General features: G+C 41.3%; 1 protein-coding gene across 1 annotated transcript; it reads left to right on the plus strand.

The window, feature by feature from the left end:
* Positions 1-441: 441 nt before the first annotated feature.
* serinc5 (serine incorporator 5) lies at positions 442-20,259 on the plus strand. The gene is made up of 12 exons (XM_018668535.2): positions 442-664; positions 10,069-10,236; positions 13,313-13,494; positions 13,927-14,009; positions 14,348-14,441; positions 15,155-15,366; positions 15,611-15,703; positions 16,853-16,979; positions 17,467-17,536; positions 17,751-17,787; positions 18,315-18,459; positions 18,716-20,259. The coding sequence occupies exons 1-12, from the start codon at positions 638-640 to the stop codon at positions 18,858-18,860; spliced, it is 1,383 nt and encodes a 460-aa protein (XP_018524051.1). The 5' UTR covers positions 442-637; the 3' UTR covers positions 18,861-20,259.
* Positions 20,260-20,541: the final 282 nt, after the last annotated feature.

Genomic DNA, 20,541 nt, shown 5'->3' on the forward strand with positions numbered 1-20,541 from the left:
CACTGATGATGTTTTCTGTCCTTTCTCTGCTGTGTCAAATTGTGAATGGAAATGACACCACAATAAAGATGCAATTAAATGTTTAAAATGAACTGCCCTATTATTAGTAAGTATTATCACTAACTACTGATTTTATTGCATCCCCCTAAAATTCGTAATATGAATAAGACAACCATTTTTCCTTATGCAGTTCTTAAAGGTCTTAATTTGTGTGTCATCTGGCTTTGTAGGAGGCTGTGATCTGTAACAATAGGAGACTGAAACATGAAAGTGTGTCATAGATTTCTTTTCTTCCATAGCCTGTTTAGTCATCTGGTTTCCAACTACTTTCTCGACGCTCTCTGTAGCAGAAGCAGTACAGCTTTGTGTTTGGCTTTTTGTTGGTGATGTGCAGGGGGAGGAGAGACAGAGAGGAAGAAGAAAGGAGGGGGAGGAGGAGAAGCAGCGGCGGCGGCCAGGCAGGCAGGCAGGGAGGGAGGACGGAGCAGAGAGAGAGAGGAGGAGGAGGACAGGCGCGTTATTTCCCGTGTGGTGGTGATTTCATGTGGAAGTGGAAGAAAGCGACTGAGAAAAGAAGCGAGCTCGTCTTCCTCTGAAACGGATTTTATTTATTGTCTCACCCCCCCACCCCCGCGACATGTGTACTCCGTGCTGTATCTCGCAGGTGAGAAACAATTGCCCTTTGTTGTTGTTTTGCTGACGGTTGTAAACGTTACAATGAAACGTTACGTTAAGTAGAACGTCGACTGTTGTTTCAGTTGTTTTGTATCTGTGGACACTCACCGCCGGCTAATGAGAGTCAGCGATTTTTATGTGTGTCTTGGGGGTTTCCGACCTCACTGTCAGTTACCGCAATTCATTAACAGTATGAAAGAAATATAATTACCTCACTGAACCGATTAAATAACTTCACTGTAGTCACGTTAAAACCGTTGGAAAACAAAGAGAGACGAGGCAAAGCAACTAGCTAAAACAACAGCCAGCGAGTAGCAACGCACGGTACCTGCTATCAAAAGTACCGTCTCGTTTGAATGCCTGTGGACATGTGCTGTATTTATACCGTGAAACATTGTGTTTTGACAGTTCGACATGACTGCATACTGCAAATGGGTGTGAGAGATGTGTCTTTGTTGTGGGTTTTCTTGTTTTCTTTTCAGTAATGTACAGTTGCACTTGCCACTAAGGAACATCTTGCTCATAAGCTCAAAAACTTCAGTCCAATCCGATTTGTAGCCAGTACCTCTACTGTATACTCCTATACAAATGTTATGGATTCGTTTTTTGGTGTGTGTGCGTGTTTCTGAAGTGGTGATGTTGAATTAGTTGAATTTTAGAGTTGCAGACAGACATCCTGTGGCTCACTTGAAAATGAACGACATCCTAGAACCTCTATGAAAATAATATGATCAGGCCTGCTTTTTTATTTGGTTTTGATATGTTTGAGGTAAGTTGTGTAGTTGCAGAATTACTTTTAGAAAGAAAGACTTCATTATTTACCTTATGAATAAAATCAATAGTGATATTTTTTAGTTTTTTGTCTGATTTGTTTTGGTTAGAAAGGGATGTTTTGAATTTGGTGAATTACTTACAATAAACCAAATTAGTTACTTGTATGTAAATATCATGGCTTCTATTAGAGCTAAAAACAGATAGTTGTGTAATCATGTGTTGATTGAAAATGAACCCCAAACAATTTAGATGACTCATCATTTAAATATTTTTAAGCAATAATGCTTTTTAAAAAAGTCACTAGTTCTAGTTTATTTGTTACAGCCTTTAAGTTTTCGACAGTTTGAGAAAAGCAAGAGATTTCAAAATATTAGTGTGGGCTTTTGAAACTTGTTTAGGTTTTACATATTAAAGGATTCATCAGAAACTAATCAGCAAATTAATCAATGATGAAAATGATTACATTGTTTTTGTTTCTTAATTATTTGAGAGCTTTACTTAATAAGAAATTGTACAATTATTTTGAAAAGACAGGCAGGCAGTGGTGTTTAAAGTTAGAGAGGGTTTTCCTTTAACAGTTGTTGACCACAGGATCACCACTGCTGAGCTGGTCTGGTCAGGAATTTAATTATGTAGACACATCCCTCATGTAAAGAGGGCTCACTTCTATTTCCTGTTCTTTTCAAAGGCAGGGGATGATGGAAACAGGGAAGGATTAAGAGAAAATGAAGGTCAAACTACAAGATCAGTTTTGTGTTGGTGTGCTGCTGGTGTGCTAATCCCAATCACAGACACCCTATTTAGTTTTTTCGCCATTTATATTTATGTGTATACTTGTAATTAATTACTTTTCTCTCTTTTTTTTACATGGACATATATGTGCCACTCTTGAGGTTTAGAGGGGCCCAGATTGATGTGTGGTCTGTTAATTTCCTCCTTGGCTTGGAGGTGGAAATTAGGGGAGGGTGGCTGTTGTTTGGGTTAGATTTGGAGAGAGGACCAGGCGTGGTGTGGGAGCAGCTCACTTCTAATTTCTCAGTGGGACCAGGGATGTATGCCATGTTGCGATGAGATAGGGGGTAGGCTTTAGCTCAATGTTGAGTGCTGTCCAAAGCGCTGCAAGCATTGGCTTTGAGTGTGGGACAGGACTGAAACCATGTGGGTGTCTGTAAGCAGCACAGCAATGGCACAGGCAACTTTGGCAGGGTACGTGAGTCAGGAGGACCTAGAGGATAAGAGGCAGTCATTCAGCAAGCATCCTTCCTGATAAAGTGTCCTTGTCTAAGACATGAAGAACTGACCCCTACGCCCTGGCATCTGTGGATGTGCAACTGGGGGGAAAAAAATATTTTAATGTTGTGCAACTCTTCTCAAGTACACCATGCTTGATTCACCAAGCATTTCTCATCCTTCCTTTATCAGGGTGGTGCAAGATAGAGTTTTTTGAGAGCTAAGGATTGGTGGGCGGCAGATCATCATTTATTCTTTGTCATTTATTACTGTTATTCTGTGGCAGGATTTTTTTAACACTTGTTCTACAATTGATGCAGCTTAAACAGAATGCTGCATTTCTTCTAGGAAGATTTCTGCGGTTCTCAAGAAAGCCTGCTCACTGGAATGTGATCTTTTTACATATAGAAACATATATATATATAACTATCACTAAATGTTCAGCCCAACAACCCTCACACAAACACAGTTGTCACCATCACATGGCGACTGTTTGACTGCTTGTTGCTTCACGGTCACGATGCTGCAGCTGTAATGCCACAGTGGGGCAGGTGATCCTAAAAACAGGTGTTGATGAGCTGTAAATTGCTTGACCTGTAAAATTATACCCTAAGTGAATACTGGCCACTAAACATCTGCAGGAGTCCCCTCAGAGATAACTGTCTGGGTCAGCCATATGATTAGGATTACTGACCAACTGTGTCCATGCGAGACATGTCTGCTATTTTCAGCCTCCTCTCAGGAATTTTGCTGTGGTCAGCAGCGGCAGCAGCAGGAGTTTGTTTTCCCACAGGGACATCATTGGCAATCCTCCATCTCTTTTGTCTCCCTCTGAACTGCCATACAGCAGCGATAATGTCTTCCTCAACATCATATGCTTCACATCTCTTTCCTCTGTAATTTATTTATTTTTGTGCGAGGGTTGAAGGTGCTGATGTAACCTTGTGAAATGCCAGCTACCTCTCTGATTGGTGCCCTCTGTATTGGTGCGCTCTCAGTAAAGCTGTGGTAGAGAATGGCATGATATTGTGTGCAATTCTGTGCAACTCAACTCTCACACAAGTAAACAATACGCGATAGGAAGTGAAAACAGGCCTCTGGGTAAACACAGCATGCTGCTGGATTAGCCTGTACCTGTTGATCTCAGACTGCCTTGTAGTTTGACTTGTCTTCTCGCTCTTGTTTGGTCTGTTTCCTTTGGTTATTTTTGTGACACACTCCATTGTCTGTGTGAGATTGTTTCATTTCTGCCCTCTATTTTTCAGCTCCTCAGTGTACCTCAGTTCTTTTTCTGCCTATTGTTTCTGTTTTCACTTTTCTGTTCAGTGGACTAAAGTTTCTCTCTGTTGGTCGTAGCTAGGGGCTATATTTGCCAAGAGAGAAGCAAAGACCTCCCTTTGTGTATAGGAAGCAGAGCAGTGATACATTTTTGCTGTGTGTATACAGCTGCCTAGCTAAAAAGACAATAGTGGAGCTGTCGGTCACTATATAAGGGGAAACTAGAGTAGGCCTTAGTTTGGAGCTTGAGACAACCTTACTTGTGTGTGAGAAAGATCCTGCCTTGTATCTAATTGTCTTAAAGTTTTTTTTATTTTTTTGCCTTTCCCTCTTTTTTTCAGTTTTTTCCCTGCGCTGGTTTCTCCTCACTGCACTTAACACAAAGCATTGTTGTAATTTGAGATAAGAGGGTGTGTCTACAGTTTCGTCTGAGTCGCTGGTCCGTCATTGTGATTCATTGTGTCCAACTTTATCCAGTGGCCTCTATCATTTTTGCTCTAACTGACAGGGACTTCCCTCAGATTTAAAGCAGCCAGCTACAGCACCATGTACAAATGAAAGGCAGAATGTACTTAAGTAAAGTGGGACAGGGAATAAAGATGAATGTATTAGATGTCATGAATGAATGAACAACCACACTGATGGTTTGAATCAGCCCAAGGTTTATACTCCCACTGATGTAGTCACTGAAATTTTTATGCCTCCTTCTTCAAGTCAAGATGTTTTGACAGTGTTCATCACAATTGTGAGTCTTCTCTGTCTGTCCGTCCCGCTGCATTTTTCCTTTAAACTGGTTTGCTCCTTGATGTGCGTTGTCCTTTTTGGTTTTCCCCCCTTCTGATAAACATAAAGTCAACATCTCATAGCAGCTGATGAAAGTTTTTCTGTCTGTTCAAGCCTTAAGAGGGGAAATATATGTCAGCCACATCAGGAACAGATAGTTCCTGTAGCCTGGTGCCAAATGCTGCTGTCACAAATGCCGAATGTAAAGCCCCTAGTTCTTTTTTAGGTTTGTCTTTATGCATTCCTTCCAGATTTTGTCAGATGATAAAGTCCTCCCGTCCTAACTGGTGTACGTGTTGTTGACACATCTGCTCTAGTGATTTACTTGTTGGAGGAGAAAGACCCTTAACTGGCTCTGTATCTGTCTACCCCCTCCTGATTCTCCTTTGCTGTGCTCACCGGGATACAGCAAGTGACCTAGTTTTGCAAATGGTCTGTTTGCATTGCGTAAGCAGTTGTGTCTGTGTGGCTACGTGCATCAGAGTTTACCCTTGAATGTTTTGATTCAGTTTGTTTCCTGTTTGTTCAAATACTGCAATTCTTCTCATTACTCTTGCTTTGAGGATAATAATGCAGTGAGAATGGAGGAGGGGAGAACATGGTAATTATCATCAATGCTCACAGTCTAATTACAGATGTGGTTTTAAGATTGTATACATAAACGATGTGTGTCACATTAAAGACTTTGTTGAACATTCTGACTCCGTATGTGCTTGCTTCATTTTTAACGGCATTTGTGTTCATTTCCTGCTAGTCCTCTGACTGCCGTGTCCTGTCCATCTTCTTCATGTAAAGCTGACTCCTGTGTGTGTGTGCTTTGAGCAATATCATCTTTCTCCTGACCCCTAACAGCTGGAAGGTAGTGGGGTGTTTGGGTGTGAATTATTTAGGGTAAAGGGCAGCTGAAGATAACAAAGAGAGGGCAAAGAGGAGAAAATGAGAGGAAAAGAGAAAAAAGAGATGACAACAATACGTGTCCAAATAATGGGGTGGGGGAGGATGGAGGAAATGAGAGGAAGAGAGTGAAACAGAGCTGTAGGCTGAGTGACGAAGAGATGAGTCTTTGTCTTTGGGGAGTCCTGCAATCACAGTGTAGTGAGTGGTGGTGCATTCAGGGGAAGGTTGTAAGAGTCTTTGCTTAATTTAACTCTAGATCGGGGTATACCTCACAAGTAGCCTCTCAGCAGTTTCCTGTTACCTGTAGCATGGGATGATGATCTTTGGGACCGATGACAACAGCAGTGTGACAAGCTAGTGGGGGGTTGCTGTTGATATTGAAGTAGGGGGTGTATGCTGCAGACACGCCAACCACCCGCTGACATGCTGGTGGGGCAGGCGGGCAGGCAGCGAGTGGAGGGAGGGGGTAGGTGGCCTGTGAAGTGGGTAGGGTCAGCAGTTGTTACCATGGTTATTCTTTTTGTATCTGCGTGCGGTGGAATTCCTCGAAACGTTTTCTTCTCCCGGCTCCATCGGCTCTGCAGAGTTTGCTGTCGGGCCCCCTCACTGTGTGCCGTCAGCTGGTGAAACACCCCCTAACTAATGAAATCTAAACACCCTCGCAGCTTAAATCGTCCCGTTCTTTCCTGCTTACTTTCGGCCTGTTGTGGTTAATTAATCGCCCATTGAGAAAGACATGTGGGTGCAGCAGAGACAAAGAAAAAGGCTTATCCTGTTAAGCTGCGCATAGTGAAATAGAGCAGAGAGGCCACATCAATAAAACTTGGTTTAGATTCAAGGCTAGAAGTCTGTCTGTGTGTATGTGTGTGTGCACAAAAGCAGAAATATGCACATGTGGTCTTAGAGGCAGAATGTCAGACCTTTTCATGCTCACTCTTCCAGGGGCATCTCAAACATTGGTAAATTGTGTGCACGTGCACAAACTTGATTCCTGCTCCTACAATTATCCGTGAATGGATATTAACACACCAATGAATCCTGATTGGAAAAAAACTGGTCTCACTCTGTGTTTTGATCAGGCATCAAAGCATGAAAGAAGTCTTTGTGTTTGCTATTCAGAACCGTTACCGAGATAGCACAAGCAGGTCAAACTCATGATTTGACCTATTTTTTTCTGCTGTTTTTATTTCTGCATCACAGTGTGGGTAAAGGAATTACATGACAACCCTATATGTTGACCTATTTAGCATTTTTTATGCTTGAATAGACTCATGGAGTGGGAAGGGATTTGCTGTTTGTCTTGAGGACATCGTAGCAAGACGCACAATAACTAAATTGATTTGAACTTAGATTTTCAGATCAAGGGATCCTTACTTGGTGTGGTTTTCCACTTTGTTGATTTGTCATCCAAGAGGTGCAGTTACATGCTTTGTCCTTTGTTTCTTGAAATTTTAAAATTCTTCCAAAATGATCAGTCTTCCCTGACACATTAGGTGGAGATGATTGTTGGAGTGCTGCCTCTTAATAATTTAGCATCTCATATTTTCTACAAGATCCTAAATTTACCCTGATGCAACAAGAAGCAACAGAGCCAGTGGTGCTTTTTCAGCTCTCAGAGAGAATGGGGTGGCAATATTACCGGATTTGGTTTCACATGGGATACACTTCAAAGTGCTATCAAAACAACACCACACAGCTCGCAGCAAAAAGGCTAGGCTATTAGAATCCATTCTTCAGCTTGAGGCAAAGGGAAAAAACTATTAAGTGGACAGTCCATGAAAGATTGGCAGGGGAAACCTCTGGACAGAGAAAGCAGGGAGGGAGAGCCACGTGGGCAGAGAAGTAGCTTGATCCTGACCATGTGCCTGTGTGGATCCACCAGTCTGCAGCATACCACACATTACTGGCATCTGGAGCGGAACGCAACACATCACACAATGTTGCACACTGGCTTTACCACATCAGTGCACCCAGATCCCAGCTTAGGACACGGACTCAGACAAGAGCTGTAATGACTGAAAGGCAAATTGAACAGATGTTGCTTGGACACATTACCAGGTTTGGAGGGAAAAAAGATTAGGAATCACCAGAGGATCTACAGTAGGAATCCCCCATTATCAGGATACATCTGGGCTCCAAAGTTGGGCATCTTAACATCTCTAGTTCAAGTGCAGGTGGAGAATGTTGTTACATGTCCCTCCCCCTTTATCTCTGCTCTCACTACTGTACAGTGCCCCAAAGATATTAAAAAAGTAACAAAAAAAGAAACAATTGAGTAACATTTGTTTGTGGCCTTGAGGTAACTGTGGCTTTTAGCCAGATGCAGATGATACTAGTTGGTGCGCAAATTTTTGTGAGCTGTTTTCAGCCCACGCCCTCCAATTGGCAGGTTCTACCTCTCACCTAATGCTGTAATAACAGTACCTAGAGATACATTTTCCCTGTAGCTCAGAAAGACTCAGCCGTAGTCAGACAGAAGTGTAAGCATGTAACCCACAGTAGTACCATTCACACTTGCAAAGTGTGTGTCACATCACATAAGGGAGAAACATACAAAGGAAAAGGGTGTGTGCATGCGTGCAAGCCCTCTGGTGTAGAGCACCAATGTACCCCTATAGTGTACCACACCTTTCACCACAGCAGTGTGTGTTGTGCAGTCTGAGAGGTAGGAGGCTTACACAAGCAGGGTGGGGTGGCTACAGAAAGATGTTATACTGTATAATTATAGAGCCTCCTCTTCCCTAAATAGAACACAGGGCCCGTCTTTGTGAGACTGTCCTCCTCCTATATGAGGGCCTGTCAGAAGAAACAGAGTAGGCCTCTGTGCATGTGTGTGTGTGACACAAGAGACCTCACTGTCTGCACTAAGAGTTGCTTCTGTGAAGGATGAGGAGGGATTTGTCCCTCATGATAGAAACCATGAATGAGCAAAGAGACAACCAGGCTGGTGTCTATTGCAAAGTTTTCCCCTGTTCAGTAAGATACTCTGATACTCAGATACTGTACTTTAAGTGCTTTCTACTATAACATGTTAATGTGTATAATGTTACTACACTATTTTTATTCAACATAAACAGAAATGGGTAATATAAACTTAATGAGCTAGTCTAGAGAAGGCAAAGGTGCACTAGTTTAGTCTAAGTTTGTCCCCATAATCAGGATATTAATAAAACAATTTTGATTCATTTTGGCAGGCAGAACAAATATTTGTGCTTGCACAGAGAAATTAAACATAGCATTTTAAACATAGGCCTCAGCATCCTATTAACATCCAAATGATTCCAAAGTGTTGACACATTGCTTGTACACATTTGTGAGAGCAAACTAAACATTTTTGTTGGTAAAATACAACTAATAGTAGTGTTTTGCTACTGCTACTTTTGTCTATTCTGTACATAGTGCCTGTTTGTCCATCTTGGAAGAGAGAACCTTCTTCTGTTGTTCCTCAAAGGTGCTTCGCTTATTTCTTGTCCAAGGTTGTTTTTTTTTTTTTCATTCTTTGGTTGCCTTGAGTGAGTCAAGGCCAGGTCTGAGTATGTAGGAGGCATATTATTCAGATGGTTGATGATTTGGTGTGGCATAAATAAAATATGATTTGTTAAGCATTACACAATCTTGTGTATAACTTTCAATATTTGAGTTTTGTGGTAGAAATCTGAAAATAAAGATCATACACGACAATCTTTGTGTATTCATTGAACAGGGCTTTTGCAAAAGGGTTGACACACAGAGCTCAGTACAGAGAGCTGTCATTGAGTGACAGCATGTCTTACACAAAGAAAGTAACAATCACAGGTGTCTTTCACTCCCTCAGTAGGAGAGGAGAGCCTGTTGGAAGGATGGACATGAGATAACAATTTGCTAATAATAACAAATTACAGGCAAAGGTCAGAATATTTCCATAAACATATTCAGATGAGGTAAAGACGAATGCAGTTAAAGTTCAACTCCAATACATTAGTGATAACTCAAACTAATATACATTGTGCACACACAATGGAGAACACAAGGGAGTTTCTCAGTATCTTGACTCTCAGGCTGTAGGTTGACTTTGTCTTTGAATTTCAATTTTTTTTATTTTGTCCACTGCTCTCTTTATCTACATTTGCAATATTCCAAAACACTTTTGTTGGAATTAGTGAATATTTAACTTCAACCAAATGCATTTCATGTCTTTTAATACTTTGGGAATCTTGGGGAGTTTTTGCTTTGACTCATTGCTTCCTTCCAGGAAAGTCAAAGTGCAGGCTCTGCAGCTGACAGGGACTGCTATAAGGAGAGCACTTAAACCCTGGTCCTCCTTTACCCAAGTGCCCCTTAAATACATTATGTCTGTATCAGATGGCTTTTGATGGTGTTGAAAATTGTGAAACTGACATGATAATGTTTTCCCCATCTCCCCCTCTTTTCTCCATTGTTCTCTGTCTGCAGCTGGCCTGCTGCTGTGGTTCAGCAGCCTGCTCATGCTGCTGTAACTGCTGCCCCAAGATCAAGCAGTCCACAGGGACCCGAATCATGTACGCCCTCTACTTCCTGTTGGTCACCATCATCTGTGTCATCATGATGTCCCCCACTGTGGAGCAGCAGATGAAAGACCATGTGAGTACATGAATCACACACTGTAATGTATCACTCCCCCAAAACACATACACACATGCATGCACACACACTTTTTTAAATAGATTGTTTATAACCTTGAGATCCACTCAGTGTGTGTGTGTGTGTGTGTGTATGTTTAAATTACAGGTATATTTAAATATCTGATTGAAGTTTGTATATAGCTGAAGGTGTTACTTGGTAGAGGATAGGGAGGAAATTACAGCACAGGGAGAAAATTAAAGCTCTCATCCTTGCTCCATAATCATTTTAAATGGAGAGTGAGTGGAGTGGTTTAGAAACTCTCAATCCTAAAAGCCTCCAAGAAATAAGTGCTTCCATAGTACAGTGATGATATATCGGTTATACGTTATGTCATCACAGTTGTGAGCTTTTAAAGTTCATTCATTTCCAACTATGTCTGAGGAGTTTTCAGGCATTCAGCATACATAGTCTCCCCATCTATCATTTCTCCCAAATTTGTCTTTTTTTTAGCAGTATCTTTAAATTTCTTGTGAAAATGCAGCATAGGTAAGCAGGACAAATTGATTCCTGATGGATGTTCATTTCTGTTTTTGTTCTCTTTGGGTTTGAGGAATGAGATTGCCTTGAGACACAATCCTTATGTCCACTTGTTAGATATATTGTTAAATATCTTAGAGATTGTCAAGACTAAAAAAATCTGTATGGTGTGGTCTTTATAAGTTTTAATAATTTTTTAGGTCTGCTCCTGGCTGTATAGCCTTTTTTACAGCTTAGTTAACTGAATAGAAGAGTGGGAGCAGGCTCAGAGGCTTTAGTAACCAAGCCAACAGTAGTCTCAATACTATGACCTTTTACACTGTTTGGCTTACCGCTACACCTCTGCACTCTCACCTGGCGTCACTTCACAGAAGTTTACTGTCGGTAAAATGAGTTTCATTAGACAGTCAGGTGATGTGACTGAAACACGTACTGACATGGAGCGGAGGTGAAACAAAAGAGAAAGAGCATATCTGTTGGTTACACTCTCTCCACGCACAATTTGAAATGGATGTTGTCAGTTGAGCCAAATTTTGTGATTAGCTTTCTGCTATAAACAGAACAAAATTTCAGAGAATGTACCAGCATCATCTTGCCAGTGCTAACAGGCAAGATTAAAGATTTATAGAATTGCTGCAGGCAAAGAAGACATCCCACTATTTTACCTGGGGATCCCATGTGTATTTACACAGTAGTAAGGCCGTAGTTGAGGAGGCAGGAGTTCAGGCTGGCAGCCTTATGTTTTTAACCGCCCACCTAGCCTCTGAAGTTGGGCGAAGATACACAGGAGGGCTGCTGCTCTCTCTTTTGATCTTTACAGCTTTCATGTTGTTTCTTTTCCTCCATGTTACCTCTTTGAATCTTCGCAATTCAGGATTGTTAACAGACTGACTCCTTCTGTGGTTGTTTCTGAGAAATTTCAACTAAACAGGAAGGCCTCCATGGGTGCTGTTATCTGCTGCTATATACAGTAGCAAATTATCCTCCTCAACCGGGTGAGTCAGACAGTAGTCACAGTCTGGCAGAGGGTGTCAGAGATGACATGGGTCCTCATGCTCTCATCCTTTTGTCTGCAATTATATTGATAGCTGATAATATAGTTGATAAGTGATGTTCCTATTTCTAGGTACCATACATACAGTGTGTGCAGTGTATACCATGTGTACACACTGTACAGTACTGAACTGTCTAAGTGTGTGACACTGAGTAAACAGAAAATAATGATGTTGCTATATCTGGGAAGAATACCTTCAACTGACAGTGTTACCATGGCAATGACTACAAGCTTCCTCAGCTGAAAGCATATTTGAGGATGGTGATATTTTTCCACCAATCTTCTTCTGCTGTTTTTTCTTCTTCCCCTCTCTCTCTCTGCCAGTGTCTACAGTACAATATTAAAAGGACTCCCTACTGCGTGTCTCCTTGTGAGAGCAGAACCCTGTAAAAGACCCATCCAGGCACAAAATGGCCTCTGATAGCCCCACGCAAAGCCTGCTGAGTTACACACACATATATACACATATACACACACTGTCAGTCACACACTGAGCACAGTGGGAAGTCCCAGCTAAGAGAGCAGCCATTGTGCTTATGAGAGCGCTGGTCTTTTCTCAAGAGATTTACAGCAGTCTGAACCAGCCCTCCCCTTTCCTTCTCAATCACAACACCATGGACATGCTAATATGGTCCTCAACATGAGACAAAAGCTCCAAAATGGGCTTTTTACTCTATGTTGTGATCTGGCTCTGGACTGTGCTACACACTGAGGTGATGACAACTCAATCCATTGGCATCTTACCCATGTGTACAACTTTGAGGGCCAAAATACTCTGCCAAAAACTACTAAGCAAAGTCAAACCGTGTATTATCTGAAAGGAAAGATCTGTAGCTCTCTCAAAAACATAGCCTCTGTTTGAAAATCAGTTTTTATATTTGTCTTTGGCTCCTATCTCTACAGTTGGGGTGGGGGGGGGGCATATGTGAAGGGAACAGAAACTTGAGCCTCCAGTCTGTGGTTATCAAATTCAGAGGCAGTCTCTTCCATTGGCACTGAGCCACAGAAGCACTTCCAATTTACAGTTGAAGGCCACAGTAAAGTCCTTATCTACTTCAGTCACTCCAGTTTTGTTCTCTTCCTTTTCATGCAGGTCACTTTAGTTCAAAATAAATTTCGAAACTTTATGTGAAGCCTCTCTGTCCTGCTTGTGCTCTCTCTGATTTTCCCTCTTCCCAGTCCCTCTGACTTGCTGATAAAAGGCGGTTAATTTATTCATCTGTGTCTTTTGTTTGTGTACACTGACAGTTAGTTGTAAGGCCCCTCTAACAGCCTGTAGAGAACGAGGGATGAAAGAGGGCTTCATGGAGAGAAAGAGGGGTTGTTGTCGCTGCCTGTTCTCTCTTTCTGCTCTTTTAGAAGCGTGACGCTCAGAATAGACACTATTGGGCCCTTCTTCTGAGGCCGTGTACTAGACAAACTTGACCAGAGATTGGGGGGGGGGGTTTCAACACTATAATGATCTAGTTTACGTATTTTCAATGTATTATCCTTGCCAATCAGATCCCCTTCTACAGCAAGTTGTGTGAGAATATGAAGGAAGAGAAGTGGAACTGCGGAACTGTGGTTGGCTACTCCGCTGTCTACAAGGTGTGCTTCGGCATGGCCTGCTTCTTCTTTATCTTTGCACTCTTCACCATACGTGTCAACAACAGCACAGGCTGCAGGGCAGCCATACATAACGGGTAAGAGCGCCTTGTTTCTTTTTCTGCTTTGCCTAGTCAGTCATTTAAAAAAAAATCACATTCATCTATAATATCTAGCAGGAACCCTGAACTTGTAGAGCTCATCTGTGAATACTAAAGCAAAAGCCAAACTTAATTTGAAGGTACATTATAAGTGAGGTGGTTGTTGCTGATGCTGGCATACAGTATGAATTCAGCAATAAATATTTAAAGACATTGTGTCCACATAGTAATTGAGTATCTCTTTGCTTGGTGTCAGTCAGTGAAACAGATGGTTTCTGAACAGTTCACTGAACATTAGTAAAACGTGGAAATAAACATTGGCTATGCTGAGGCTGTTCTGTCAGGAATCATTGTTTTTATGTTATGCTGATTTTTATGGGTTTTTTTTTCATGTACGACCTTTAACATTATCACTGCTCTGAATGGCAGGTTCTGGTTGCTGAAGTTTGTTGTGCTGGCGGCATGCTGCGTTGGAGGTTTCTTCCTCCCAGAAGAGAAAATCTTTCTGGAAGGTAAATATGGGATGCTTTGCTCTAGAACGGCAGCACTGTGAACTTTGGCTGGATTTAAAAATATAATTTGTTAATTAACACATCATTAACATATCCATGTCTGCGGTCAGAAACCAAAAAGTAGGAGACACAGCAAGTAATAAGCCAAAAATGGAAGTAACAAATTCCGCAATTAATTTCCTGCGTTGTCTGACCCCAGTAAACTTCCCTGCTGATTGTACCATTTAAATACTCTCACAGCTTGAGAGTGCTGCATCTGGCAGCAGATTTAAGATGTCATGCCTGTCTTTTCATCGCTCAAACAATTTCCCCCTTTCTCTCTCTGTTCAATGCTGCAGTGTGGCGTTATGTAGGAGCCACTGGCGGGTTCATTTTCCTGCTGATCCAGCTCATGATGTTGGTGGAGTTTGCACACAGATGGAACACAAACTGGTGAGTGCAACATGCCCTCTCTCTGCTCCTCTTTAGTCTCTCTTATCTTTAGTCCCAGTAAGTTAAGAGTGTAGCTTGCTTAATATCAGCACTGTGCTTTTGATTTGTTCTTGAAACTCAGAGGGTTGGATGTATCTATGCGTATCTTCTATGTGTGTGTTTTTTTTTGAAGAAGAAGAAGAAGAAAAAATTTGGAAGGAGGGAGTCATGTAGCTTTGCGTTTCTGTGGGTGGAGGAGAGGCTGATTCACAGGATGCATATGGTTTAGGAGTGTGTGTTGCATTTCCCCTTTTCCCTCTCACACAGACAAAGACACACACCACAGTAGCACAGCAGATTGTTTAAAAAACTTTCAGTGCTGTTAACTTAAACATTTTAATATGTATTGGAATGTGCACTCGCACTGTTTAGTAAAACCTTAAATTTCCAGACCCAAGTATTTCGATGTGAAAGCACTTAAGTAGCCATAAACCTGTCTAATCGTCTGCTCAGGGTGCAGGAACAACTCACCAACCACAACTCTTTCTCTTTCTTTGAATTTTTCTTTAGGTCGATCTTTCCTGAGTCAGTTTTCTTTGCTTTGTCCCCCTCCGTTCACTTAACCTTTTTTGCTTATATAATTTGCTTTACCCTCGTTCATGTTGTGTTTTTTTCTTTTTGCTGTCTGTTTTTTCTCTCTCTCCCTCTTCCTCTCTCTCTCTTCCTATCTACAGGAGTTCAGGGGTAAAATATAACCGGATGTGGTATGCCGCTCTGGCCTTTGTGACTCTGACACTGTTCAGTGTTGCAGTAGGAGCTGTGGTCTTCATGGGTGTGTACTACACTGACCCCGAGGCCTGTCTGCTTAACAAAATCTTCCTGGGCATCAATGGCAGCCTCTGCCTCATCATCTCCCTGCTGGCCATCTCCCCATGCATACAGAAACGTGAGAACTTTAAGTCACAAGCACATTATATCATTTGACTGTGTATTGTGTAAACAATACAAGCATTTGCATTTCAGGTGGTGTGCATAGAAAACTACACATTTGAGACATAATAATCAAACGTACTATAATGATAGAAAGTGTAGTAAGAGTGAAGTAAGACATATGGCAACAATCCTGTTTTTAAAATGCATTCTCACCAACTCAGGAATCTCCCTCAGTATTCACCTTTGTGTCCCTGCAGTGCAACCCACATCAGGCCTGTTGCAGCCAGGAGTCATCAGTGTGTATGTCATGTACCTCACCTTCTCAGCCTTCTCCAGCAAACCAAAAGAATGTGAGTATGAACAGACTCCAGCCACAGCCATCATTGGATATCAGCTTTGATCAACAGGTGTTGTTTATTTTGACTCATTGTTGACTCACGGCTTAGGCTTGTTAATGCTGCAGCAAATAACATGTAAAACATGTTGCTGTGACACATTGCTATGGTTAGGAATGAAACAATGTTTATGTTGCAACAACCAGCCATGACCAGACGAAGGGAGCCCCTCATGCTGCACACACTGTAGAGTGGAAACAGTGGCATGGAAGTTAAAACATAGCAAAATTGTTGACAGAGATAGAAACACCAACCACTGAACCAAGTGCAACATTAATGTCAGGAATGTGGTTTTAAACCGATAAAGTGACATTGTTTTTAGTTGTTCAAGTGACCTGCGTTTTAATAATGTTTTAAGATTGATGAAAATTATGGACGAGACAATAATAACGATAGTGGTTTTACAGTTAATTTAATGTGCAGTTTAAAAAGCAGGTAAAAACTATGATAGTTCAAATGTTCACAGATATAATAGTGAATATTAGTTTTAAGTCCTGTGGTTAAAAAAAATGAGTGACAGGCTAAAAGAGACTCTTAAAAATAGACATACAGTCACAGGTTTGACAGTTAAATGGTTAGTGTCATCATGAAATAACAGTAACAGCTCTATGGAAAGTTCTTTGACTCAAGAGTAAGAAACATGAATCAAATGCAATAGAATGAGGCCTCTCTAAGATCTCTGTGATTAAGATAAAAAAAAAAATCAAAGCTTAACTGAGAGCTTTAGAGAAAGTTGTGATTCTCAAAACAAATTAGCCTGAGATCACTTTCCATCGCTACAGCACTTCTGTTTCACAGTAGTTGTCGAGATAATTTTCTATGCAGAGATACTCATGCAAAATTAATCTGATTATGAATATTTAATATCAGCACTTGCCTCTTAAGTAACACTCAAGTACACTACATACTGTTATTGAAGCTTTTGGCACTTTTGTACTTATTGTATATTGGACTGTGTCTCCACAGTCACGCCACCACTAGAAACTGTGCCAAAATAAACACACCCACTTGCTGCATCTTTCACACTATTCCTATTCCTTACAACACTCCCCTTACTTTAGCTTTCGCCTCATCCATCTCTGTCTGCATGTTCTTTCTGTCTAGTCGTGGAGAGAAATGGTGAAAACACAACCGTGTGTGTGTTTCCGTTCAACTCTGGGACGGAGAGTGACAAGAAGATTGTCACCGCTTTTGGAACCGTCATCTTGTTTGGCTGTATCCTTTACTCTTGGTAAGACAAACACACACACACATATATATACACACACACATAGCTTACTTCTCCACACCAAATTTCTTTGTAATTCATCTCTTTTTAGTCCTAAATCACTGAATTTATAGAGCTAGCAGATTATGCAATGGCTGAAACCCAACCCCATTAACAGCTTTTCTGTTGTAGGCAATGTGGAATAAAAGTAATGTATTTTATGGCAGGCTGTAGCGACAGAGACAGGGTAGTTTTGATTGGCTGTGAGTTCGGAGAGGCAGCATGCGATTGGCTGTGGCTAACCTGAGGGTGTGAGAGACAAGAACTATTGCTTTTTTGCGTTTGTTCACATGTGTTTCCAATCAAGTGGAGGCATCGTGTCTCCTGTGGTCGTTCCTTGAAGAGGGAACTGCAAATTATTGGAAAAATACATAGTGACGGAATTACAACCTTTCTCCCCATCTGTCTTTATATTTCTTTCTCTATTTCTCTTTTTCCACCCTTCCTCCAGCTTAACATCCACCACCAGGCGAAGCTCTGCTGCGCTCAGGGTGTGTAGGAACAGCGAGCCAGAGACTGAGGTAAACGCACAAATATTCAGATCTCACCAAGTGTGTGGGGTAATGAAATATTCAGACTGGTCTAACAGATGACCAGGCACTCCCGATTAGATGTCCTTATCAAATTAAACAGATTAGGCCCAAGAGACATCGAGAGTGTGTGTCTGTTTGTGTATGTCTTTCAACTACTTAATTCCAGCTGGGTGATAACCACGATGTTTCGTTTACCTTGCAGAGAGCTCGTTGCTGTTTCTGTTTTGGAGATGACACAGGTGAGCAAAGTCAAATCATTGACCCTCTTCACCCTCTTTATTCCACCCCCCCGCATCCCCCTGCCTGCCTCTCCAGCCCGTTCAGTGTGTATGCATATGTCGCCCAGCCGTGGTGTTTGCACACAGAGGGGCTATGCTCATTGCTATTCCTCAGCCAGATTGAGGATGGTGAGAAAGTATTGGTCAGCAAACACAGATGATGTCACTGTTACTAGGAGGTTAGTATGACACAGTGAAGCAGGCCCAGTGAGGAGCTGGTATTGTGTGTAGGCTCACACTGCCACCTGCTGGAAATAAAACTGTTAAATGTTGGAAAACCATAAACAAAATATCAGCACTTGATTATAAGACATATATTTTACTTTAAAGTGATAAGTATGGTAATTGTGTATTGATTCATTTAAATTAATCAGGCCTGAATGACACAACACTCTCGTAGCCTCTCTCCTCCATGTTTCAAGCATTTCACACATCAAACGTGTCACTGACCCACTTTCTCTTTGCATAATTTAATATGTACTTTTCAGATGAGTATGATGAGGAGAAGAGTGGTTCGGGCCAGAATGTGGTGTATGATGAGAGAGAGGGAACCATCTATAGCTACTCCTACTTCCACTTTGTCTTCTTCTTGGGCTCTCTTTACGTCATGATGACTGTCACCAACTGGTTTCAGTAAGTAATACTAACTGTGACACACTTTATGATCATGCTCTGTCGTGTTGTGTATTTATGTGCACACAATACTCCAGTTATGGACAATAAAAAGAAGGCAAATGTAGCATGTAGATTTAGTTTTGTGTTGATATAGCGAGTCAGTTTTGTCTCCGTTGAGTTACAGTTGCGCTGATGTTTTTTTTGGGTGAAAAATAAAAATCAGTCCCGCTATTTGTCTTTGCTCAGTTCCCTCACTGTGTGCTGCTTCTTGTAGTTACGACAACCATGACATTGAGAAGCTGTTGGATGGGAGCTGGTCAGTGTTCTGGATCAAGATGGCCTCCTGCTGGGTCTGTCTCATCCTCTACATGTGGACTCTCATCGCTCCCATGGTCTGCCCGAAGCGTTTTGAGGCCTAGGGCCTAGGGTGAACATCACTAGGCTGGGATCAGGCTACTCTGATTCTTGGGATGTGGGCAGGCAGAAGCTCCCACGCTGAGCCAAGGGACCACCACAGCCCCCCTCTTCCCTCCCCCCTCCCATTGAAACACAACACTACCCTCAGCGTTCGAAACAGAGGATTATCTGTTGCCTTTTGTTTTTATATGCTAGTCTTTATTTTACGTTGTTTGACAATGTTAAGCTTTTAATACCTTGATGGTAATTTTTAAAAATGTTTTACCACCACTGACTCCTGGAGTTTTGTGCCACTTACAGGTTTGAAATTACAATGAGAATCAATGGGATGTGAGTTACAGCGTGAGACATGAGAAGAATCCCGTCCCCTTTAGATTCCCTGATAATTTCAGACTTGAAAGTGTACTTTGTAAGAGTTTCTTGTATGTGTCAGTTTTTCTTGGATTGTTGCTTTTACTCTCAGCCATGCATTTTTAGTTCTGTACAGTTGAACCATAAAGTTGTAGCAAAGTTTTGGGACAAATTTATTTCAAGTTCAGAGATGTTACAAGAGAAAAACTGTATTTATTCAAGTGTGTCTTAAGTAGTCAAAGACTGAATACAGTGTGACTTGAATTAGATTTGGCCCTGACTCTGTTTAAAAAATCATCTCTCAGGCTCACATGTAAGCTGTATATGTTTATGCTTTGTTATATCGCCCCCTTTTGTAGACGTTTTCTATGCAACGGAACAAGCTCTTTTCAATATTAGGTATCCAGTGTTGTGAAGTTTCCACTTAGATCACAAGGATAATGTTTCAGATTTTATTAATGTCAGCGCTCCCTTTGAGCCAAATCTTTTCTTAGGAAAATTCCATGTCATATGTGCAACATTTCCAGTGATCGTCATTGTTGTACAGGGCAGTGCTCTTCGAATCAATCTGCCTTACGTTGGGGTGACGTTAGGGGAGTGCCACCTCTCTGGAAGAGCTGCAGTGACACAGGTGAGGAACATTTGCCAAAGGTAGATGTCAGAAAACAACAAACCACTCTATCAGATTGTTTTGTCTGTTACAGAGAAAAATATAACCGAGAACATTATGTATTTGCATGCACATGCAGACTCTCAAATCAGCTGTTTTCTGTACAGTCATAAAGGCTTTTTGCCTTGTCTTTGTTACACGTGTCAGCTCATACTGGTGGTCAGAATAAGGTAGCATGAGTGCTTTTATTAGAACGTTAATCAACACTGGATGTTGAGTTTACTGCCGAATTAAACTTCAGACAAAGACTTTCACCTGTTTGTTACCTGTGTAACAGATTTTCTTTGTATTGTATAAAAATACAACACATTGCACATTGTCATCTGCAAGTCATTCTCTGTTTCTCACTTATCAATAAACCAATATGTTCTTTTGTCTAATTGTGTTCCTAACATGTTATATATAATAACTTATATGTACATTTTGCCTAAAGTTCTGTGATCTGTGGAAATTTTCATTTCAATTATGCTTTATATACCTGCAGTCTGTCATGTGACTTTCTTTTTTTGGGGGGGGGGGTATTTCTGCATTTGAATATTTAGTATGAATGTAGAAATTAAATGGTGCTCAGCAGCTTTGATGTCAGACAACTAAAATTAAAATTAGACAGCAGGACCCACTGTGAAGGCTGTACATATATATATATATATATATAAAAAAAC

The sequence above is a fragment of the Lates calcarifer genome, linkage group LG13 (genome assembly GCF_001640805.2).
Source record: "Lates calcarifer isolate ASB-BC8 linkage group LG13, TLL_Latcal_v3, whole genome shotgun sequence".
NCBI classification, from domain to species: domain Eukaryota; kingdom Metazoa; phylum Chordata; class Actinopteri; family Centropomidae; genus Lates; species Lates calcarifer.

Excerpts from the sequence above, each read along its gene's own strand:
- serinc5 (XM_018668535.2), top strand. The coding sequence starts at position 638 with ATGTGTACTCCGTGCTGTATCTCGCAG. Across the intron at positions 665-10,068 it reads CTCCGTGCTGTATCTCGCAG|CTGGCCTGCTGCTGTGGTTC; the intron begins GTGAGAAACAAT and ends CTCTGTCTGCAG. Across the intron at positions 17,788-18,314 it reads CTGTTTTGGAGATGACACAG|ATGAGTATGATGAGGAGAAG; the intron begins GTGAGCAAAGTC and ends TGTACTTTTCAG.